The 26,031-nt window shown below is 36.9% G+C and overlaps 1 protein-coding gene across 4 annotated transcripts in view; it reads right to left on the minus strand.

Moving 5' to 3' along the window:
* Positions 1 to 18,161: 18,161 nt before the first annotated feature.
* BAZ2B (bromodomain adjacent to zinc finger domain 2B) overlaps positions 18,162 to 26,031 on the minus strand; it is a 295,054-nt gene continuing 287,184 nt past the window's right edge. For 3 of the 4 annotated variants that reach the window (XM_065881230.1, XM_065881232.1, XM_065881231.1), the window contains 3 exons: positions 22,171 to 22,433; positions 21,766 to 21,909; positions 18,205 to 18,358 (listed from right to left, as the gene is read on the minus strand). In XM_065881230.1, coding sequence (XP_065737302.1) covers positions 18,205 to 18,358; positions 21,766 to 21,909; positions 22,171 to 22,433 — 561 coding nt within the window. Of the gene's footprint in view, positions 18,359 to 21,765; positions 21,910 to 22,170; positions 22,434 to 26,031 lie in introns of all 4 variants that reach the window. The other variant, XM_065881229.1, reaches the window with a different exon arrangement.

Raw genomic sequence — 26,031 nt, forward strand, 5'->3', positions numbered from 1 at the left:
AATATCCTGCAATTTTTAGACAGGTAAAGGTTACTTCATCCTAGGAATCAAATAAACGCAACTCAAATCAATATAAAAGAGCCAAAATCAATTAACTTGCTCGATGAAAGCTCCTACATTCACATTTTTAAAAGACAATATATTATACCGAGGGTTAGAATAATTTGGAGAGAAATAAAACATTTTAAGACTATAACCTCTGATGACTATCACAATCACCAGTGCTATACCAGTAAAATTCCGTAACTCCTGAAAAGGAACCTAGTCAAATAACTTCAAACTGATTTGACACTGAACATCCAGAACCTTGGGTATTTATTTATTTCACCTTTGAAGACTTTCCCTTAACTAACTGCTACTCAACACTGCCTCATTCCACATCAGCTGATCTCAGCTTAAAAAGATTTTTCACTACTTAACAAACTCTGCTGCTCCTTCCACAGGACGGAGCCAAGGCTATTGCTCTGCCTTTAAGATGCAGAATTATATAGTTCACTCATAAAAAAGGAACAAAAGGTTTCATTCACAATTTAAGTGGCAGTGTTGAAAGCTATCATGTCATGTTTGGTCATCTTTTCTGACAAAGAATAAAAAGATATAAAAGATTTGAGATGAAGAGTCAATGTAATAAATCAAGGAAACCAAAAAGAAAGAGTGGCAAAAAATGGACTTAGCTGGTCTGCACCTAAGAACAAATTTACAAATTTAGAATAAAATCCAAACTCCTCACCAAGACTTACAAAACCCTACATGGTCTGTCTCTTGCTTGCCTACTTCTCAGACCTCAACTCCTTCCACTTTCCCTCACCCTCCCTCTTTCCAGCCTTCCTGGTCAAAAGAATTACACCTAAGATCTTCATTAAGTGGTTTTCTTATGCGTATCCCCTGCTTTTGGGATCTAATTTTACATTTCGATTTCAATTTCAGTGTCCTTCCTCAGAGTTTCCCAGTCTAAAATAGCCCCTCTACAGGCTAGCACATCACCCTATTTTCATCCTCAGTGCAGCAATTACCACCCTCTGACATATTACTTATTTGTCTCCCCTCACTAGAAGGTAAGCACAAACCAACAAAGATCGGGTCTGTTTCGCTCATTTCTGTATCCACAACATGTAAAACGTAAAACAGTATCGGCACCTAATGTGGTCAAATAAATATTTGCTGAATTAACATTTTCCCCCAAATCCAGTTCTAGGCTTTAAACATTATATGTGAATATAATACAAAATGATTGGATAACTAAAAATAAAGCTACTAATACTAAAAAAAAAAAAGAAAAAAAATCTGACAGTGGAAAAATGGTGTAGAACGAGGCAATAATCAGCCCTGAAGGGACAGGCGTAACTTCGAATTGTAAAATTCATAATACCTTGTTCTAGTATTATTTACAGAAATCTTTCCAAATAAATGGAGCGAGCCTTTTCCAACATTTATCTTATCCCAAAAGTTCAGCCTCTTTTTTCAAACAAACTTCAATGAAGTCTAAAAAACCAACCAACCAGCCAACCACCAAAAACCCTGGTAGATTACCGCCTAAGGTATTGCACTGGAAACAAACGCCATCAGGAGGTGCTTTCTGGGGAACTCCCAAATCCCAACTGTGCAAGTGCACACGGGTAATTTTCCAAACAAACTTCCTCACCCTTGTGGCGCTCGGCCCCCTTTGCAGTTCGAGGCCCTCGAGTCGCAAGGACAGAGACGCAATCAGCTGAACTCTTTGTTTTGAAACGCGCTCTCAAGTCTACCCCTACCTGGTGTGGTAGTCCACTTAAACCTCAGCCTTCAAGCCCAACACTCAATTTCCGGTCATATCCCGGATCAACTCGCCATTGTGAACACACAAATACCCATCTAATTCAAGGCAAACCCGAAATGTGCCAAGAATCCTCCAACATAAAGCTCGAGACCTACTTCCACCGCGCCCACGCGGGGACCAAATATTTGCCCAACTCTGAGAGCCAACCAGGCCCCAGCGGACCGAGCGACCCGCGGCAGGAGCGCGGCCGGCGGGGAGCAGGGCCTTCCGGGGCGCGGGGACCGGTGCTCGGGCTGGGGGGGAGAGGTGGAAGCCAGCTGGGGCTTTCACGCCCCGCCGGGAGGCGCCGCCCAGCTCCCAGACTGAGGCCGCAAAACCGTGCATCGCTCTGGTCAAGGTCTCAGCAGGTCCCTGTCGCGCGCTTAGAACCTGACGCCGAGAAACAGAGGGTTTAGACACCTCGAGCGGGGAAGCTCGGCGGGCTGACCACCGTCAAGGTCCCCCACCTGGCTCCGCCGCTGTTAAACTGGCCCATGAGCACTGCCCCTTTCACCTCCAAGACCCACGACAGCGGGAATCAGCGTTCAGACGCCGGCGAGTGGCGCAGGGCACGTGACGCGCAGGTGAGGCGGGCGGGGCCGGCGCCGGCGGACTTCCTAAAGGAAAAGGAAGGCCCCGCCCCCCCGGGAGGCGGCCTGCGCCGCGGCGCATGCGCGCCCTTCCGCTTTCTAATGAAGAGGTTACTAAAACCTGGCTCTAGGATTGAAATGAGTCCGGATTTGGGAAGAACCTTTAGTTGAAATTTTTTTCTGGTTGCGGAAGCTGAGGTCTCAAGGTCTAGCGAGTGCCTGAAATGTGATTTTAACGGGGGCATTATACAATGCCCCCTTTAACTCTCCAGTTACTACAACTCAAAGTTTTTGAGCCTCCTTCCTCTGCTGTATTTCTTTATCCTGCTCTGTCTATTCTGTGACCTCCCTGATTGGTCTTTTCTGTTTAGGCCGGCTCTGACCTCAGTGGTTCATGACTTCTCCCATCGCCTTTGTGCTCAGGTTACCCAAATCTGTCTTTCCAGGGCAGGCTGCTGGAAAGGATATCCTGCTATCACCTGAACCCGATGTGCATTTCTTAATAGCGTTTCAGAGAGCCTCCTAAGCTCACGTGGAGCTTACACCGTGGTTTTCACGTGTAATTGATTACAAACTGGTTTTGCCAGTCCCTTTTGAGATTAAAAAACTGACCAGAAAAAGTTCTTAGGCGTGCTAACACTTACGAACTAAGTGCACATCACAGTATTGAACCATGTTCAGATTAAAATCAAAGGTACAAAGAGTTTTCTTCAGCGAGGAAACATTAAAAAATTACAAACCTGAGGAAACCAAAGTCACATATTTGAAGAGTAATAACCTAAAATACTCAAATTTAAACATGAAATTGAGATTCGCTGAAGATTTGTAATGAAAAAGACAAAGGGAAAAGAGGAGATCAAAATTCATGATTTTGAGATGTTCCTGTGATTTTTAAATTGATTAACGAGTGCATTATGACTGACACTTTGAAACCTGATTACAGGCCAAAGTACTGCCAAAACAGTATTTTTCTAAAAGTAACTTTTTGATTGTATAAATAATAGAGCTCTCTCTAGGAAATATAGAAACTATAAAGAAAAACAACTAATAATCACACCACTCAAAAATAAGCCACTCAGATATAACATTTACTTTCAGTCTTTCATGAATAATAATATCAATAATTTTACAAAAGGACGTGCAAACTACCTTTTTCAACTTAAATTTGTATCCTGAGCATTTTCCATGTCTAAAATTTCTCAGTAGTGTAATTACTGTTTCTGCCTAATCGTCCACATCCCCAGAAACATACCATAATTTACTTAACATTTTCTCAGTTGTTTCAATATTTTTTTGCTTATTATAGATAATACTGGATTCAATGACATTGTACATAAATATTTACTTTAATGAAATTTGCTAAGGAAATTGTTAGAAATGGAATTACTGGGCATAAGGGTGTAAATAGTCTTAATAAATAGTACCATATTGCTTTTCAGAGAGGCTGTATGGTTTCACCTCTCAGCAGCATATGGTGGTGCCTGTCTCTCCACATTCTTGACAGACTTGAGTAATTTTTTAAAATTTTCACTAATTTGATGGGTAAGATTGGTTATAATATTCTTCAAGTAGAATATGTAAAAGAAACCCCTGACTACACAGGCCAGTAATTTAGCATGGAGATCTCAAGCCCAGTATGGTCAGTTTTGCAGGACAGGCAGTTTCAAAGAGGGAACCTTTATTGTAGCTGGTCTCTAGTCTGTGAATTTGCAATTTGGGAGATGTTAATTAAAATATCTTGGCAATATAGTAGAGAAACATTTTAAGAATTTATAGAGATCTTTGATCACATGAGTGAACTGGTTATCCTACTACATAGGACAGAGTGTCAAATAATTGGAACTTTGACTTGGAACATTAGAGATTTGAACACTTTATATATTTTTTGCTCTAATTATGTAACTGTGGTCAATAATTAATCCTGTTTTATCATTCATTTCTAGTTTTGTTCCTTGTAATAATGCTTCTTGGGGAATATAGAAAACAATTTTAAGTGGTATATTTAAAGGAAAACTAACTTTTCAGTTAAATAATAAGCAATACATGCTCTCCAAATACAATCCAGTGGGAACAGAATAGGTGTGAATCAGTTAGTGAGTCAATGATTATTCCAATGTTTAGTTGAGAGTAACCAAGAGCTCAAAGGAGGGAGAGATGATAGGCACTGAAGTAATTAGAAAAGGTGGGTGTAGGGATGAGCTTGGGAAATACCCAGTTTCACAGTAAATACTCAGGAATGCATTTGGGTTGTTCTGCTTTGCAGGCAAATAAGGCCAGAGTTTCCAGAACCATCAGGCAAGGTAGAGTACAAGATGTAAAAAACTCCCTGGAGGTGTTCAGTTTGCAAAAAATGTATCAAGCTCAATATATATATATATAATACACGCATTTGTGTGTAGTGTATATTAAACTTCAAAAAAAGTTTCTAAAAATATCCATGAGAAAGGCCCAGGGATTCTCTCATACTGATGCAATCATTCACTTTCCACACCTGGTATTATCTACAGCACTACCTCCCAGCAGAGAGGAAGCTGTAACTGGGTGCAGGCTGTGTTATCTTCTGCATTATGGAATAGTCTCTGAATTCCCCTTATCCTTTGCCATTAAATAAACTTTACACCCTCTAACTGGCCATGTTTCCATTAATCCACCCATAGTCCTGGATGCCAGCCAAGTAATAAGAGGTCACTAGAGTTCTTTAAGTTGGTGTTTCATACAGATAGAAGAAAGACCCAGAGGCTGCCAAATGAGGATGAGGAAGGCTCACACTGGGCACAGTGAGAGCTGCCTGATGATAGAAAACATACATGTAGCTAAAGATAAGCAGACAAGAAAGAAATGTGATGACATTTGGTATCTGTACATGCTAAAGAAATTTTGCAGTTCCAACTATGCCTTTTCTTCCTCTTTGGTACAAGAAACATTCTTCTTGTTTATGGATTTTTATGGATTTTTATTTCCTATAATTAAAATTTTTCTTTTCTTATTTCTTCTGTCTCATCTTCTCAAATTCTTTATTTTCCAGTATCTTGTTACTAATGCTCCACAAGAGAATTCAAGATTTAAAATACAGTTTTGAAAAAGAAACCCACATTTTTACTTTCAGATTCCTGTTTTTTTTATAACATAAGAATATAATAGACATTGTATAATCAAATTCACTTCATAATAGCCCAACTTACAGAATTATTATTAATTCAATCTCTTTGTCATAGGTCTACTTAGATATTCTCTTTCTTCTTGAGTCAGTTGCAGTACTTTGTGTCTTATAGGAATTTGTCATTATCATCCAAGTTATCTACTTGGTCCATAGTATTCACTTAAAGTCCGTTTTTGTTTCTACAATGTCCCCTCTTTCATTCCTGACTTTAGTAATTAGTCTTCCCTCTTTTTTCTCAGTTGGTTCAGCTAAAGCTTTGTCAATTTTGTTGATCTTTTCAAAGAACCAATTTTTGGTTTAATTAATTTTTTCTATTCTTTTTATTAATTTCCGCTCTAATTATTATTTCCTTCCTCCTGCTTGCTTAGTGCTTCGTTTGGTCTTCTTTTTCTATTGGAAGGTTAGCTTACTGATTTATGATTTTTTTTTCCATATAGGATTTAAAACTATAAATATCCCTCTAACCACTGCTTTGGCTGAAGCCCTGTAATTCTTCGTATTAATAAAATCTACCGATCTTTTTTAGGTCGATCACAATTTGGGTCTTAATAATAGCATAAAGCATTGTCCACACAAATCCATATCAGCCCAAAGTTTCACTGGGTCAAAATGCACTCCAGCCCCTCCACTTTCTTACTGGTTGTGTGTTTTCCAACATGAGGTTTCTCAAAAGCAGTGTCTCCCCTTTGAACCTAAGGTAAAATATATTAGGAGTCTTTCCTGACCATGACACATTACTACAGTTCAATCTACTTACTTTGCCAAGACCCTCTTCAATTGTGCATTTTAGTTCTTTTCCAGGACCATTTCATAAGTGATGGGATACAGCGAGGTAAGATATTAAGCCCTACAGGGCCTATTTTCTTCCTTCTAATCCAGTGGTTTAATAGCCAGTCTGCATCAGGATAGCCTAGGATATGAGGCAATTACAATGAACCCTAATATCTTAGTGACTTAAAATAAGGTTTATTTCTTGTTTATGCTATGTGTCCATTGGGAATTATGTTCAACATAGTTAATCAGAGGCCTGGGCTAACAGAACATGAGTCATTTTGAGCATTAATAGTAGCTGTGCCCGAGGGAGAGGAGAGAAATTAAATACTTGGCCAACAAGACGCACATGATAATTATATTCAGATCTCTTTGGCCAGAACTAGCTTGTCAAATGGCCTCACTCAACCACAAGGAGTATAGGAAATACAATTCCATCATGTGCCCAGGAAGATAAGTCTTTGATTTTACGGTATTAATGACTATACCAGATGATAGGTACTCTCCTCTTAGAAAGGAGATGAGATCAAAGTTAGAGACCAGAGGAAAGCAATCTGGAGACTTACAAAGAAGTTTTACTTTGTACCAGATAATCCCTTCTTTTTGACCTATTTAGTTCACCTGGGACGTCTTAGGTCTTTTATTACAGACATGAGCCTCTTTAACACGTCCCAGGAAGCAGCTGTATGCTATCAGAACATTACTAGGCTTCAAGATATGATTATAAAGTAATATGACCTCATATTTCATGAAATATAATCCAACATATACGTGCAATAAGAGCTATCCTTTTCAAGGCAATCATTTGGAAAATTCAAACATTTATTCCAGCATAGCTGCTACCTAAAAGATATTTAGAACCTGGATTTTGGCATTGCTTTCAGAGAGTATAGCTCATTCTTTTGAGTATCTTCCTTGATGGGAAGGCTTTATTGACAAAGTTTTACTGAGTGCCATTAATATGTCAGACATTATACTAGATACTGGGTGTTTAAAAAATATGTAAGACACAATCTCTTGAGAAGCTGTGTCAGGTGAGAGTGGGAGATACACAGCCCATAACAGCAATACCTTAGTTATGGGAGAATATGAATTCTAGCTGCTCACAGGAAATTTGAGTGGAGGACTAAGAAAGCCAGTTAAATCCATATATAATGGACAATTATCTCTTGTCATAAAATAAGAGCATGTCGATAAACACATGACTCATGAAATGTGCAGAATTCCAATCAGAAAGCTAGAAATAATTTTAAATAGGCAGAACTGGAAAATGTGATAATCAAGGAAGCTGAGATATTTCAGTTTCTCAGGAACAAAAAATGGGGATAAGCATCATGGAACAGAGAAAAAGGGGAGTTTGAGGGGTAAAATATGCTGTTTTGTATGTATTGTCCAGGAAAGAACCCCAGAAGTTGTCAGATAGAGACTGCATTGTGGTTTGCTGTGTTGTGGAGAAGGGCTGATTCGCCTGCCCTTACCGTGCCTGGATAAAACACTCCCAAGTATATCTCATTCTCATTGTGTTGAGTCTATATGCTCACCTAGTATATTTCAGATAATTCAGTCTCTTTCTTAGACATCGTGACACTGGAAACCTGGACATGGTACTTTAGCTAGTTGAATGGAATCTTTCCCATCATAATTTAGTTGATGTGATAATGGCTCTGATAGTAACAAAGTTCTATAGGAGTAAAAAGTAACTGCCACCTGGGGGTGGAGGGTGGGAAGGAGATTAGAGGAAGGCACAAATAATAGAATTTAGCAGGCGGTGGGTAGGTATACATTGTGTTCTGGAGTTATTTTGTGGGATGAGTAGCCAATGTAGGGAAGAGAGGATGGGGTTATGATAGGACAAAAGACTAAGAATAGTCCGAGGCTAAGTCTGAAGAGCCTTTAATGCTACACAAATACCTTTTTAGCAAGGGACTAACAGAATCAGATCTGGATTCAAGATGGCAGAGTGGTGGACAAAAGGAGGATGACTAGACTGATTTCAAAACTTATTACAACAATGGAAAAAACCACTGGGAAAGACGAGAGAGCCTAGAAATAAATCCTCACAAATATGGTCAAATGATTTTCAACAAGGGTGTTGAGACCACGAAATGGAGAAAGGAGTTTTTTCAACAAATGGTATGGCAAAAACTGGATATCCACATGCAAAATAATGAAGTTGGACATTTACTTTATACCATGTACCAAAATTAAGTCAAAATGGATCGAAAACCTAACTGTAAGAGCTAAAACTATTAGAAGAAAACATAGGGGGAATGATTTATGACTTGGATTTGAAATGATTTCTTGCATAGGACACCAAAAACATAGACAAAAGAAAAAAACAGACAAATTGGACTACATCAAAATTAAAAATTTCTGTGCATCAAAGGATATAATCAATCAACAAAGTGAAAAGGCACCCCATGGAATGGAAGAAACTGTTTGTAAATCATATATCTGATAAGGGTTGTTAATATTTAGAATATATAAAAAAAACTCCTGTAACTCAACAACAACAAAAAACAAACAACTTGATTTTAAAATAGGCAAAGGACTTGAACAGACACTTCTCCAAAGAAGACGTGCAAAAGGGCAACAAGCAAGTGGAAAGATACTTATCACTAACCATCAGGGAAATGCAAATCAAAACCACAGTGAGATAGCACATCACACCTGTTAGGATGGCTGCTATCAAAAAATAAACAACAAAACAAGTGTTGACAAAGACGTGGAGAAATTGGAAACTTGTGTACTGTTGGAGGGAATGTAAAATGGTACAGCTGCTGTGGAAATCATTACGGTGGTTCCTTAAAAAATAAAAAATAGAATTACCATCTGATCCAGCAATTCCATTTCTGGGTATAAACCCAAAAGAATTGAAAGCAGGGTCTTGAAGAGATGTTTGTACACCCATGTTCATAGAAGCATTATTCACAATAGCTATAGAGTGGAAGCAACCCAAATGTCCATCAACAGATGCATACATAAACAAAATGTAGTCTATACATATACGATGATATTATTATTCATCCTTAAAAAGAAAGGAAATTCTGATACATGGTACAACATGGATGAATCTTGAAGACATGTTAAGTGAAATAAGTCAGATACAAAAAGACAAAAAAGTAGAATGGTGGTTGCCAGGGGCTGGGGGAAGGAGGAGTTACTGTGTAATGGATATAGAGTCTCAGTTCTGGAATGGATAGTGGTGATAGATGTGCAAAAATATGGATCTACTGAACACCACTGAACTGTACACTTAAAAATGATTAAGATGGCAAATTTTATGTCATGTATATTTAACCACAATTTTTTTAAAAAGGGAGGGTGGCTAGAAAAAATGAGATACTGGTACTTAGCAAATGATGAGGCCTAAACTAGTATAGTGGCAGAGGGAATGGAAAATTGGAGATAAATGTACACCATAGGAATTTTAGAGGAAGATTCTTCAGGATGTCATGGAGAGATGGGTAAAGTGAGAAGTCCAAAGGAATTCTGAGGTTTCCTACCATGGGTGGCTAGATGTATGTTGATTCTGTTAACCGTGGTATGGAATACAGGGGAAAGAGCAAGTGTGAAAAGTAGGAAGACAATGAGATCATTTTTAGATTGTTGAGGTTGTGTTATCTGTGTCACGTCCTAAGATAGAGTTTGAGGTCAGAAGAAGAATATAGTATGTATTTATTGATACAGGAATCATCAATGATAAGTAAGCCTGAGGTTTTCCAACTTCTAGGCAGACTCTGAATGTTATAACTAGGGGTTTTATGCTATTTTTAATGACCCAAATAGTCTCAAATGAATGGCACGTGCGCCTGTAATTTTGGTGTACAAGGTATTATTTTTTTAAATGCCACTGCTTTGTAAATAAAACTCTTCAAGCATTGCGACATGGAAATAAAAACAACAATAACAGTTGGACATAATAGTGAAAAGATTGGGAACCACTATAGAGGTAATACTTGAATCTATATGAAGATGAGTAAGGAATGTAACTTTTATTCCAAGTTTACATAAGGCATCAATCTGTTATAGTCAGAGCTGGGTTACCCCACATTACAAAATGAAGTTCCTTTCCACTTGTCTTTCAAATAATATGACTCTTAACTTACCTTAAGGATTTAGACATAGTTTATGCCATCATAGCACCAGTCCCATCATGAAAAACATCAACACCAAAGGATGAACTGCAGTGAAAATCCTCTACCTGTGGAGGATACTGCATCACATGCTGGAAAGTGCTGAGTTAATCAGAATAATGGGTAAGATAATAAAATTAAGACTGGAGCACCTCCAGATACTAAATCTTTAGCCAGGGTAATTGTAAGGCCAGCTTCATTTCTTACTCTTATTTCAGGAATTAGTCTTGTGTTGTAGTCTAAAAACATGTCTAAAAACATTTGTTTTATATACTTTGTTCAGTTGCCTGAATGCTTACAGCAGGAGGCTAAAGATAATTCCAGTTCCTCATGTACAGAAGTGAACTTAGTGTTCAATATTCTTTTTAGGTTTTGATTCCATAGCAGTGTAACTATTTCTAAATAAACTAGAATACATTCATCTCTTAAAAATTACCATCTTGTTATTATTCTATACTACTACCAACGCTCAGATTAGTTTTGGAATATTTTGGTGAGAAAATGCATTCAAATAATGTTCAAAGTAATCAAGAAAATCAGTCTTATGTTCTGAGGAACTTTATTTGAAGGCCAAAGACCTTACCAACGGAAGCTTACTAAGTTTGCTGCCAATGCGTAAATTACTCGACCTTTTTGGTATTGGTTTTGTCATCTGTAAAATGGGCTACATCCTGGCCTATATGAATGGGGCCCTCTGGAATTGTGCAGCATGTAGCCTGAATTGCTGCAAAGCAGTAGCCCAGGCTATATTAAGATGCTTTCATCTGAAACAAAATATTCAAATCGAAATTGCTTATGCAATAAATTATCTCATCTAGCAAAATGTTCAGAGGGAGTGTGGCTCTAAGATTAATTTGATGGCTCATGTCATCAAGAACCAAAGTCCTTTCCATCTCCCTCACTTCCCCCATCTTCAGCATTACTGTTATCATCTCTCAGGTTTGTCTCTGCATAGCTGAATGATGGTTGCAGTAGCTCCAAGCATCATGGCCTCCTATAACCATCTCCAAAGACCAAAAGGGACAGAAATTCTCCTCTGAACAATTCCCCAGAAGACTTCTCTCATATGTCACTGCCCAGGATTATATCACATGCTCATTCTTTAAGCAATCACTTTCAACAGGAATGGAATTACCATGATTGGCTTACTAATTAAAAGATTTATCCTCCTGGGGCTAAAAAAGTGCCCACTTTCCCATGAAGTTTACGGCCAACCAACATCTACAGAGTGGATGGAAGGAAGAAGACAAGACAGCCAGCTACTGAATAGGCAACTAAAGTGTCTTCCACATGAAAAATACCTATACAATAAAAAGCTATTTAACTTAAGTGAAATAATAGATGTGAAAGTAATCCACAACTCAATTATTATGTAAATGTTATGCCTTAACCTTTAAATGGCATCATTCAGTATATTCACCAGTTATATTTACCAGCTAAATTTACCATACTTGGTTTGTGACTTTTTAAATGTTAAAAAAAAGCACATTTTTTTGCAGAGATATTATGATCTATAGATAAGGAAGATGACAAAGAGGTTAGTCTTCCCAAATTCTACCAACCAGAGAAAAAAAGCACTGTTAATGTTTTATACATCCCTGCAGAAAAAAAGCACTAACATTTTAGTATATGCATCCCTGCAGTTTGCCCCATGCTAAGTGCATTAAATATATTTTAACAGAATTACTATACATACTATACTATAACCAGCCATTTCAGTTAATTTACCAATATTAATATAGATTTTTCATGATAATTTTTAATGGATGAATAGAATCAGCCTTTGTTTTTAAACAGTCACTTCTATATTCAAAAGAATTGAGATTTGCTATAATGAGGATATTCAGAAAAGCAATATTGAAGAAGAGCTGTAAACGTAATTGAAGAATTGGAGGAATCACAGATGAGAACATACCTTTCAAGGCCTTCCACTGTCTCCATACAAACCTGCCATGTAAATGTCTTGTTAGCCTTTGGTGATGTAATGACCTTGCTGAGCTTTCCTTTCATCTCAGTGCAAGGTTTATTCCCAACTGGCTATAAGCCTTAGGTGTCTTTCATTTACTACTGAATCCCTCTTCAAGATTCAACCACATTCTTTGGTATCCATTACCATGATTATTAGGGCTATTTTAAAATTTTTATCTATTTATTTAACAAACTTATTTATTTTTGGCTGCGTTGGGTCTTTGTTGCTGCACGGGGGCTTTCTCTAGTTGCGGCGAGCGGGGGCTACTCTTCACTGGGGCGCGTGGGCCTCTCACTGTGGTGGCTTCTCTTGTTGCGGAGCATGGGCTCTGGGCACGCTAGCTTCAGTAGTTGTGGCACACGGGCTCAGTAGTTGTGGCTCGCGGGCTCTAGAGAGCAGGCATAGTAGTTGTGGTGCATGGGTCCAGTTGCTCCGCAGCATGTGGGATCCTCCCAGAGCAGGGCTTGAACCCATGTCCCTTGCGTGGGCAGGCGGATTCTCAACCACTGTGCCAGCAGGGAAGTCCCAGGGCTATTTTTTATTAAAGGACATGGTAAGGAGTTTGTTCAGGGAGAATAAGGGCACTCTTAGAAGTCCAGCTTGATATTAAAATTTTTTTTTTTAATTTCAAGAATGAACTACATACAACTTACAGTATACCTCACAATGCTTTTATTTAGTCATCCAAGTGAGAACAACCCAAATGATCTTCACGTGTATGGCCAGGGTAGAGACGGAACAAATAAATCTCAGATATTAATTTTGCTAAGGTGCAAAATTCTCTTCCAGTGAAGGTCCAGAGGATCCAAATGTCTTTTCCTTTAACCCTGCCTTTAGCCAACCTGTTACCCATCACACTTCCAAGCACTGCTTTTGCTACAGTAACTCATAAGTCTATATAAGCTCCAATAATACCTAAGAACGCTCAATATTTTCTACTCACCTCCATTTACCTGAGCTTTTGCCTGCTCATCTCCTGAATGTTCCGTCTCCTGAATATCATTGGCTGAATATAAAATTTGGGGCAGTGTTATAGTCCCTAAAAAGCAGATAGGGTTAGATATGATGGCTACATAAAACGAAAACTACAAAAAGAATCAAAGTTGAAGCTGCTAAAAAGATTGGAGAAATTGCTCGATATCCCTCAAAACATGGTATTCAGATTCAAAATCTGTAATAAATTGTGAGTGAAAATTAATCCAAACAAATATTGAATACTGGTTGAGAAGTAGGGGGAAGAATCCTCTTCCACCGCTAGTAGGAGTGTAAACGGGTGTAGTCATCTGGAGGGTGGTATGGCAACAGCGTGGGAAGTTAGTGTCCACATACCTAACCACTTGGGGATTCTCCCCTACATATAGATCCTAGAGAAACTCTTACCACGGTCTGTTAGTTATCTATTGCTATGTAACAAATTACTCAAAACTGAGTGGCTTAAAACAACGATAAACATTTATTATTCCACAGTTTCTATGGGTCAAGAATTCAGGAGTGTCTCTTGTAAAATTGCAGTCCAGATGTTGGCCGGGGCTCCTGTCATCTGTTTAACTTCAGCTGAAGGATCCACTTCTAAGATGCTGCTGTCCCATGACATGCACGTTGGTGCTAGCTGTTGGCTGTCCCATGGGGCTGCTCCAGTGTCCTCAACAACACTGTTGGCTTTACTGGGAGCAAGTGATCCAAGAGAACAAGGTGGAAATAGCAATGTATTTATTACCTAGTCTGGGAATTCACACATCACTGCCACATTATGTTGGTCACACAGGCGAAACCCGATACAATGTGGGAAGGGATTACACAGGGGCATGAATCATGTGGGACCATCTAGGAAACAGGCTTGCACACGCAGGTCCATAGAAGACATGTATGACAACATTCACCGCAGTATTATTTGCAGTGACAAGGAGTTGCAGGCAACTTAGGTTTTCATTCTGAGAGAAGTTTGAAAGTAAAATGTAGTATATGCCTGTGATGGAATACCTTGTAGCAATCAAAAGTAATGAACCAGATTTAAGTATTCCTTTTTCAACTCAAAAGAAACAAAAATAGAAAAATAGAATGACATGTATAGCATAATGCAACTGATACAAGTTTGAAAAACACTGTATATATATATATATATATATATATATATTTTTCCCCACACTATATATTTTTAAAGATGTATGTGTTGCTAAATACATATATAAAAGGTTGACTGGAAAGACATATGTGGTTGTATGTGGGAGGAAAGGGAATTGAAGAGGAGCTGAAGGAAGAAGTAAGAAAATGAAAGAAAAGCGGGGCTTTGCAAGAACAATGTGAAGAGTGTGTCATGAATTGAGGAGAGGAATTATCTTAATTCTGTGTAGCTGAGGTTTAAAAAAAAATTTTTTTTTTTTAGGCAGAGTTGTAATGTGGTCCAAGCAGGCCTCCTAAGAGATCTCACTGAGGCAAAATTCCTAGTAGATAAGGTTCTACTAGTTTCTCTGTGTTGTATTTTTTATGAGTCATATTCCTGTGGAAGGAAAATTTCAATTGTCTTAGAATACCTCTCTTATCTCCTTGTTGGAATGAAATTCTTTTAACAGAACACAAACTTCTTTTGTTTCTCAAATGCAAATAATCTTGAGAGAGGTAGCCCACAAATACAATTTATAAAAAGGAGTAAATCATTGATATCAGATCTCCTTGTTAAGGATGTGTTTCATAGGAGCCTCAATGAACAGGATTTTAAATTTCTTGAAAGGGTATGGGGGTAGAGGGGATATAAAAGAGAAGGAGCACAGAGGGGGTGCATTAAGGTACCAAAGACAGATCAGCTCCCTCATGATTTTGATTAAAACTAATGTTTTTAACAAATTTCATTTTGGGGTTGAAATAAGAAAAAGAGATTACCTTGCATTTATGGTAATTTCGTTCTTTTGAGTTCAAGGTATACCCACAGATAAATTTTCATTTGTTTAATTTTAACCACGGTTAACAACTAAATAAATATGTTAATTTACTCTCTAGATGTTGTTTCAAACTGATGACTATTTTTGGGGGTCAGTAGTAGTGGATTGATTGGTTTATCCTTAGGATAAATCAAAATCTATACTTGAGGTCAGGCCAATTTTTTACAATTCACAGAGCAACCAGGACTAAAATGGAGAAGGTTCAGGTTAAAGCCTAATTTATCTTAGAACAAGTATGTTGTGCATACTCGTAATTGTATGATAGCAGAAGGTTAGGAAAATGTTTTTATATTTGAGGAGAATAATAATACTGGTTTTATTGAAGATAGGCCCAACCTATGGCACCGTGAATGCAAGAGTCATTCACATAACAAATGATCCACATGTGTATGGTAACAATTGTTCTGGAGACTAATTGTGGCCCTTTGGGGATCACGGCCAGTACTTCTTGAACAGCTACTCCTGCTGAGTAGCAACGATGAAGACAGCAGTCCAAAGTAGCCAATAGTCACCTTTCTTTTTTTCAGGGCTATTTAATTTATTTTTAAAAGAAAATTAATCACTCTTGAAAAACTGTTCTTCGTGTGTGTTTAAGTATTTTATTTCTCATTCGCCCCTCGGACATCAGACATGTTAATATCAAGCTCTTATATGCCGTCTAATATAAAGTAATGTAACCACATATGCTCCCTAAGGCAAAACACCCCCATGAAGACGACTCTCCATGGAGCATCTGGCAGCCAGTTCTATAAACACAAAAACCACACACTTGATTCACAGCACCACCTTGTTCTCTGTTCCACATGGTATTTTTGATTGAGCACCAGCTCCTTAAGGCATCACTGTAATATTTGGTTAACAGAAACCGACATATGTACATAATAACAGCTGATTTTCATATAAGCCTTCACAAACACTCTAGGAATTTTGGAAAATACTCTGAGGTTATGAAGCATTCTAAAGTTTAATATTTCTTCAAAACTTTTCTATTCTCCCTTCACTACTTATGAAAAGCCCTTTACTAAGGACATTAGCTAAGGATCACGTCTGCACTAGACTGTAGGCTCCATGAAGGTAGGGCCTGTGCCTGTCTTGTTCATTCAGTGATTCCTCAGACCCCAGCAAGGCATCAAATCATAGTTCATGAATGCTTGAACTTGTATCTCATGACTTATCAGACCAATTTATATAATAAATTTTTCTTAATGACAACCGGGTTGTATGTCTACAACAGAGACATTTCACCTATTAGAACAAGACCTTAAAAAATATTCTGATATTTTCATATTAGAAATGTGAAATAAACAATAAAAAGTGGTCCAGAGAGGTTCAGAGACTCATGAAAGTCACATCACTTGACTTAAGACCACCTTCCTCCACCCAGCCCAGTGCTCTTTGAACCACACTCTGCTGCTCCTCATTTATGATTCTGTAAAAAGCAAATTTAAATTAACTAGCTTCTTTTGAGGAAAAAAAAAAATTCCAGGTTCATTAAGAAAAACTAAAAAACTAGTTTGTAAAAGTCTTTTATTGTATCCGTGCCACACATAGTAGTGAAAAATAACACTCCTAAAAAAAAGAATGCTACCTTTTCCACAACATTTTATTTTAAATAAAACTTCAAGTACTCTTACATAGGTACAAAAAAATTCTGATCTACTTGCCTCCAACAGGCCACCACAACACACAGTAGATAAAACACAGTGGTTACAAATGTCTTTTAAATTTATTTCTGAGGCAAGGCAAATGGGAGGGAAATGTTTCTATGAAAAAATACTGTGTGCGTAGGAAATTGTCACAAATTTATTCCACATGGATACAAATGATTATACTTTAATTTAGGCCCTGGTGGCTTAAAATTATATAACAAAATAGAAAAAATGGAAAACTAATATCCCCTACACCCTGTTTCAAAGGCAGGCACTACCAAGATCAAGGAGATGCCACAGTGTTGGTAGAGGATAATTACTGTACAAGCTGTATAGCTATAATTACCTTCAGACTAAAATAAAATGCTACAATCCTTCTAAGGCATAAACAATAATGTCTGCAAACAATATATACACATAATACATATTTAAAACAAGACTTAATATAAACAATAATGAACAGTATATACATGTCAATTTTTCTTCACTGTCTTGAAATACAATTTAACTACACAAGTGATGCAGCAACATATATATATATACATATATATATGTATATATATATATATAAATGTACTTGTAACTCTACAGTAAAGTTTATTTTTGGTGCTTTTATAGCACATCAGTGTAAACAGTTTAACTTGGCTTTGTTTTATATTTTAAAACATTCCTTGTTGTATTTTCAAGATTTAAAGCAATTTTTCTAGTTCTTCCTTTTCACAGAAAACGAAGATTCTGGATGTGGTTTAATCATAAATAATTCATAAAATTAAATACATTCACTAAAAAATAAACTACAAAGTAAAAAAATGAAAAATAGATATTTATTGAGAGGGAAAGGAGAACCATTTCCCACGTTAGAGCTCTGGTGTTGAATATTCAGTGCGATTTGATACATTTTAATTGCTATTGCACTATAACACCCTTTCCTTTGAAAATTCTTTGGGTGTGCTTCCCTGTTCTACCTAAATTAGCTGATAAATCACACAAACCAATAACCAAGGGCCTTGGTTGTTGTAGGAGTGAAGCCTTTAAAAACGGTATCATTCTTCTGATACTTCTTTTTTGTGTGATATTTATTTTAAGGAAAAAAAAGTCATTGTGTATGTGCCTTGCACATGTATGTAAATACAGTTCACATTGCTGGTTCGTTTGTCCTTGTTTAAAAGGAAAAAAAACAAGAGAGATTATTATAACTTCAGCTCACTTTGAAAGTATCTGTCCACTTTTTTTCAAAATACTTCCTCATACTGTGGCCAGCTCTGCCTATATCAGAATCATCTTCATTAAATGTTTCACAGTTGTCAAAAACAAGCCTGACATCTAGAGCAAAAGTTTCAAGGTTTGGATACCTGGAAGAAAACACATGATTACAGGTTGCTTTTGTAGGCTGGTTTTGTTTTGCAAACAAATGAAGAGGTAATAAAAGATAAAATAAAACATAAAATTGAAAGGAAAAAGAAAAAGATTAGGGTAACTGCATTTAAACTGATATAAAACATATTATACCCTCTTATAAATAGGACGTTTAAAAGACTGCACGTGTTCTGGACATATAGAATTTAAAGACAGGTTAAATGGAAAGCAGATTTCTCTTGAAGATCAAGATATATTTCAACAAAGTAGCATTTTTCTTACATCCAACTTCCTGTTCGACCTGTATCACAATTTTGTTACAGGACTCATCCTACTTGATTAGTTTATTAACTCTTACCAACTGTATCACTTGCAGTACCCTATTTTTCACACTCAAAAATATTTAGCTACAGTAGAAATAATATAAATGCTTCCCATGCACTATGTACATGACACTTGCCCTGTAGCTTTTACATACATCCCAGGATAGGTCACTCTGTGTTAAACCTTGCCCCTTTCCCATTTCTCTTCTCTCTTCAGATATGCTCCTTTGCTCAAACACTGTCATATGATGATCGAAAACAAGCAAAAAAAGCATGTGCTATCTCTTTACTGGAGATAACATTATCAGGAAACTGCCTTTCAGTGAGAAGCACTGTGAATTCAGTGCTTTTTTTGGTGGGATAATCCCAGTCCTCTTTCCCTGTAAGAACACAGAGAAGAGAACTGAAAGGTGCACGACTAGACTTATTAATAAGGAAGGAGTGGTGCATTTCAAGCCAAATCAATACATTTTGAAAAAGGGCTTTTGGAAAGTCAAATTTAAATTAACTCTAACTTATGACAAATTGAATACTAAAATAATTTACCCATTAGAAATACCTATGAAGCGCACACTGAAGCTCTGAGATCTGGTAAAAGTGGAATTATTTCTTTGATGAAATACCTTGTACCGTCTTTTCACTCCTTTCTTCTAATATGTGCAATAATAAAAGAAGAAAATTTCTTTATCTGTAATGAGCTCACAGAATTGTCAGCCCTATGTAACCTCACCCATTTTCCTTTTCTTCTGAGAATTATTATTTTTTAAATTAAGGTGAAATGCACATAACATCATATTAACCATTTAAGGTAGATAATTAAGGCATTTAGCACACTCACAACATTGCATTACCTAGTTCCAAAACACTGTCATTACCCCAAAAGGAAACTCTATCCATTAAGCATCTACTCTCTATTCCTTCCTATCCCCAGCCCGTGGCAGCCATCAACTTGTCTTTTGGTCTCTATACATTCACCTATTCTGGACATTTCATATAAATGCAATCATATAACATGTGTGGGAATAATTTTTATAAAATATTTTAAAGTTGCCTTGAGAAATATTTATCTCTTTAGACTGTTCCTTACTACAAGAAAAGGTTAATGATTAGCACTAGGGAGACAAATCCGGGAGAGAATTTTAGGCGAGATTCTAGATGAAATAAGTACAACAGAAGGAGGGGGAAGCTGATGGAACCCAGAAAGATTCATTAAAGGAGGCACTTCCTCCCCTCTGTTCTCTAAGTTTCTAGTTTAAAATTTGAAATACTGTTTGTGAGTTTGGGTCCCAGCTCATTAATTTGGGTTTAATGAAATAAGTCGAAGTGAGAGGAGTCTGAATTCTCTGAATTCTGTCTCCCACACCTGGCATCACAAATAGGATTATACAGAACTGCTTCTCTCTGCTTGCTTCTGCTGTGACCGCCTCCATTTACTGGAGCTCATTCTCAAAAGGGAGCTTAGGGCTTCCCTGGTGGCGCAGTGGTTGGGAGTCTGCCTGCCTATGCGGGGGATACGGGTTCGTGCCCCAGTCTGGGAAGATCCCACATGCCGCGGAGCGGCTAGGCCTGTGAGCCATGGCTGCTGAGCCTGCGCGTCCGGAGCCTGTGCTCCACAACAGTGAGAGGCCCGCGTACTGCAAAAAAAAAGAACCAATAGTTTTAATGTTTTCGGAATTTAGGCAGGTCCCTTTCGAAATTAAAAAGTAATAAAATGGGACAGACGTAATTCTTTAAAAGATTGACAGTTCAGCCTCCAGAGAAATAAACTAGTCATTTGGTCAGTCTCGTAAATCATCTGATACATGTAAGACAGACACTGATCTTTATGAGTTAAGTTCTACTCAACTCTTCTAAACTGAGTTTAAATTACAGATTACAGTGATTTTCACCAAAAGAATATCTAGGAAGAACATAATAATAATAACAATAATAATGCAATTAAATATATTTTATAGTTTTTTTAAATGTAAAGTTCCTTCTTTCTCCTTATTTATGACTTTGCTTGAAGTGATGCGCATGGGCTACACTAAGGTAAACTGGTATGCAGGAATAAAGGGTGCAGGGAGAATGGAGAAGGGAGATGCACAGCTCCTGGCCATTAACACGTGGAATGCTTTTGTGTGGGCTTGTTTTGTAAGAGAACAGCCTTATTCTTGTGGCTCCAAAATGTCTAGAACCAGTGTCCAATGTCCAGAACCAACTAAATGCCAACATCTAACAGCTGCTACTCTCTGGCAAGAAGTCTGAGGCAATCTAACAAAGATCATTAACTGTGGCCAGAAGTCATTTTGCTCTTTGGATAGGATCACAAAGAGAATATGGTAGAGAGGAGCAAATAATAATTTTCTTCCACATTTAATAAACACATTTTTAGTATTCTCCAACAACTCACAATAAAGCTTTTTTTTTTTTTTTTTTTTTTTTGCGGTATGCGGGCCTCTCACTGTTGTGGCCTCTCCCGTTGTGGAGCACAGGCTCCGGACGCGCAGGCTCAGCGGCCACGGCTCACGGTCCCAGCCGCTCCGCGGCACGTGGGATCTTCCCGGACCGGGGCACGAACCCGTGTCCCCTGCATCGGCAGGCGGACTCTCAACCACTGCACCACCACGGAAGCCCCACAATAAAGCTTTTAATAGTTAAAATTTCCAGTGATCTTCTATCTTACATTGTAATAATCTGAAAATATTACAGAGTCAATTTTTATTAAATCCACATGAGACAGTGTCAATATTCCACTGATGTACAATACAAGCTCTAGCTTACATGTAATTTACTTTGGGAGGCTTTCTTGATACTCTTCCTTACCTTCCAGGCTGAGTTTGGTACCCTTCCAATGTCAAAATGCTTTATCACACTGCTTTTTAATTATTTACATAATTTTAATTGATTTGTCTTACATACTATACTACCCTGACCAAACGCACGCGCGGGCACACACACACACACACTCACACACACACACCCCCCCTCTCCAAAGGCAGAGCCTATGTCTTTGTTGTTAATGTATTTTTGGCTCACTCGAAAAGTACCCAGCATGTACCAAGCATTCAATAAATATCGAACTGAAATGATTTACTTACTGTCCACTACTTAATTTCTCTCTAATTGTGGAAAAATCCATAGGCTTCTTAATAACTTTCTTATAACCAGGAACAAGTTTCAAGTTTACAGGAAGTAGAAAAGGCCATGCATCCTCATGAGTTTCCATTTCAGTAAGGATCATACTAAAGAAAACAATGTCTGAAATCAGTATCTATGCTTTAGAAATACCTATTTTTATTAAAAATTTACCTTTCATAATCCTTCAAGTAAAAAATGCAAATTAATTTATTTAAAAAGATAAAAGAATATATTTACTTATACTATAGACTTTCATTTACTACTTACACAAATTGTCAAAAAGTTGCCTTTAGTATGGCAGAAGATTTCTAAGCAAATAAAATAGGAAGTTGTAAATATACAGTACATGAAAACTGAAATAATACCTGCAAAGAGCTAGGTCCTTGGAGTCATCTCTTTTAGGTTTCTTAACAGAAGTAAAACTTTCTTGTTTCGACAAACTAATAGAAGTATTTTCCTCCATTTTTCTTTTTTTCAGGTCTTTGATTCCTCTTTTTAATGAACTACTTGTAGATGCAGAGTCTTCATCCTCAGTATCCCCTGTTAAAGTTACTTTCTTGCCTTTTTTTGACTCAGTCTTTTTTCCTTTGACATGAAGTTTTTTGATTTTTAGAGTCTGACCACTTGCCTTTAATTTAAAAAAAAAAGGAAATGAGGTATAAGAAAAATAACTGTCTACAGGCCTTTTATTATTTTAAGTTAGGAAAGCCTGACAGGGCCAACAAAAAGAATATTATCTCTGATCTCGAAGGCTGATCATTTTATTATTTTCAAGAGAGATCTATGAATTTGTTCTCCCATAATATGAGGCAAAAATCTAATAAAGCGTGAAAAATTTATTTTAGGAATTCTTAAAATCTGAAGATGTTGATCTCGTGGTAATCCATCTTTGGAACTATAGAACTTATCAGCAGTATTTCTTTAATCTAGGTCAGTGGACCCCGACCTTTTTGGCACCAGGGACCGGTTTCACATAAGAAAATTTTTCCATGGATGGGGGATGGTTCAGGCGGTAACGTGAGCAATCGGGAGGATTGGGGAGCGGCAGATGAAGCTTCACTCGCTCCCTGCCACTCACCTCCTGCAGTGCGGCCTGGTTCCTAACAGGCCACCGAGGTAACAGTCTGAGGCCTGGGGGTTGGGGACCCCTGGTCTAGGTCACTAACTGAATGAGTTTAAAGATACAAAAGAACTATCTTTTGGAGCACAGTATAATTAAGAACAAAGGTTGAATATAAACAAAAATATAGATCTTATTAATAAGAAAGTTGAGATAATTAAGAAGCTAAGCCAAAACAAGGAAAATAGCTCATGAAGTGTCCAATAGAGAAAAAGTCCTTTGTAAATGATCAGATCTACTGGAAATTGATATTTCTTTCTAGATAAAGAAAAAAAGCATTTTCTATAAGAATAGAGTTCCACAAACTTGTGGTTACCAGATGTGAACAAAGCAGAGGTGAAGGAAGAGGGAAAAAGATGTCTGTTTTTGAGGAAAGCAATAAAGAAATAGTATAAAAGAGATTATATTTGGAATCAAAGAATATGATTTCCAGCTATGGCACTGTCAGTAACTAGCTATGGAACTTTGTACAAAAATATCTGTGAGTCCCTGTTTTCTAACCTGTAAAATAAGAAAGATAAGCCACACAATTCGTACGGTCATTCTAGCTCTAAAATTACATGGAAAAAAACAAAAAAACAAAAAACACTTCAAAAAAACTCAACATGGCCTTACGCAATCTAACTACAATGTACAGGTAGCACACTGATGTAACAATAGCTGCCCACCACACCCCTCAACCTAGAAATAGCGAAATAAATCTGTATTTTCAGAGTTTACAATACTACAATAAATATATCAGATCATAGAAGAATATCAGTGCAAAGACCCTGTAATGTATGGTTTTTGTTTTAATTTTCCGGAACAGTGTTTATCCTCTTTTAGCAAATTATTTCCTCTCTTACCCAGACTATTAAGAAATCTTAGACTTAATACTTAGGGTCAGATATCAATCAGCTGTAATTTAAAGTTGGATGTATCCTTGAAATGAATTTGGCTGAAAAACGTTTCTCTGGAGTATTTCATACCAATTTCTTTGAGGATTTCAGGACCTCTTCTAGCACTATTTTTAAAAATTGCTTTTAATCAAGCAATTAAAATTATTTGTTTCTCTATTGGTAGGTTAAAAGTATAGTTAAAGAGATATTTTAATTGACTAAAATAATAAAACAAACCATAAATCTAACATCTTCCCCATACCATATGAAAGAATCACTACCCCTTGAAACTAACTGGAATAATTAAAATGTTTTACTAAGCCTCTTCTCCATTTAGTTTATTAATTTTTATTCACTAAAATCTGATTATTTTGAGTTTTTATATTACACTGAGATTTTAGCACTCTGAAATCATAAAAAAAGAGAAAGAGAATGCTTAGTTCATGAGGAAAAGGTCTATTTAATGAAGATTAAATTAAGTTAGATTGAGTAATTGTGTTACTTAAAAAGAACAAAATTTCATGAATAATGGGTCAAAATTTCTAGTTCCTATTTGAACGAAAATACTATTGGGTTGGCCAAAAAGTTCATTCGGGTTTTTCCATAAGATGTTACGGATCCCAATACTTGGGATCATATTCTAACAAATTAATACTCATAGTAAGAAAACATGAAATTTAAATCCACAGAAATAAAAACTTTCGCGATGTTTTAAAAAGACAATGAAGCCTCTCTCTTTCTTTTATAAATGATGTTTATCAGCTTACCTCATTAGATCATGCACATGTAAAAGCAAGCTTTTACACAGTTGCTCTGTTACTGATGACTTTGTTCTTGGACAGAGAAGTCCCCGTTCCCCACCCTTTCTATCTTATTAGAGCCCAAATCCAAAGAGGAACTTCAGGATATCTTAAGCCGAACCTATCAGATTACACATACAAGGGCTCATTTCTGTTATGCTTGTATATCTATATATCAGAAGTTGTGAACTGGTGGCTCAGAGGCTGTAAACAGCCCACAGAATGTGTTGTTGTTTGGCTCATAATGCTTGTAAAAATCCTGAATTTGTTGCCAACATTTAACATTTGGGAGGGCATGCATAAAAATCCATAATGAAATATTGGTAGATCCTGGAACACTGGGCCCACATGTCTACATGACGGCTGGAGTTGAGCAATGTCTGTCACATATAAATGGGGCCATGGCTTGACTTTCCTGTTTGCTACAGTCCCAACTCTTTTGTGTTATTTGACTTTTGTAGGCACTGGAATTTAAAATTTCTTGTGTGTGTGTGTGTGTGTGTGTGTGTATGAGTGTGTATAAATATGTATATATACACACAGGCAAGTTTTTTTGACTCTGTGATCCTGAGAGAAAGTATATATATCTATCTTTAATATATATACATAATGTATGTATATATATTGGCATGAAAACACACATATACACAGAATAAAAACAGTCACAATGACGTATGCAGAAATAGCTATTTGAGAGCAAGATGTATAATATAGATATTTGTAAATAACTGAATTACTGGAAAGATATTTTTAAAATCTCAACTTTAAAAATCTTTACCAAAATCCAATGTTTATAACATTTTTTATTGCTGTAAGAAACATAACACCTAATCCACCACATTTAAAAAACAAGAAAGCAGAGGCTTAGAAAGCTGCATTTACATAGAAGGGTTTAGATGAGATCATACACCTCACATCTTCTAGTCCATTCCTGGAATGATACATAGCCAGAATTCTAATTTAAGCAAATTTACAGAAAACAAAACCTCCTATAGCCTACCAGATGATACCCTCAAGAATTAAAACACTGATTTGTTAGTAATTCATAAAGTATTAGAGACACTTTTCTATAACTTGACATTTATGAAGTTAAAAGATAAGTTATGTACCACCAGGGAAGATTATTATTAAACTACATTAACTATATATAACAAAAATGATCAAGTAATGAGAAATAAAAAAGCAATTATTAGTGAATATGGTGCCATGTGAGACCTCTGCTATTTTGTAAAATATAGCCTAAAATATAATAAGGTATTAATATAAATATATCCCCCCCCAAAATAGATCACAGAATTTTAAAGTCATAAAAACCTTCAAACACACAATATTTGATCCTTACAAATCCCCGCAAAGCAGATACGATTCCATTTTACAGATATAACTTTGAAGCTAAGAAAGCACTCCATATTTATAGATCTGGGAGGT

Source organism: Phocoena phocoena, chromosome 7 (genome assembly GCF_963924675.1).
Source record: "Phocoena phocoena chromosome 7, mPhoPho1.1, whole genome shotgun sequence".
Classification (NCBI taxonomy): domain Eukaryota; kingdom Metazoa; phylum Chordata; class Mammalia; order Artiodactyla; family Phocoenidae; genus Phocoena; species Phocoena phocoena.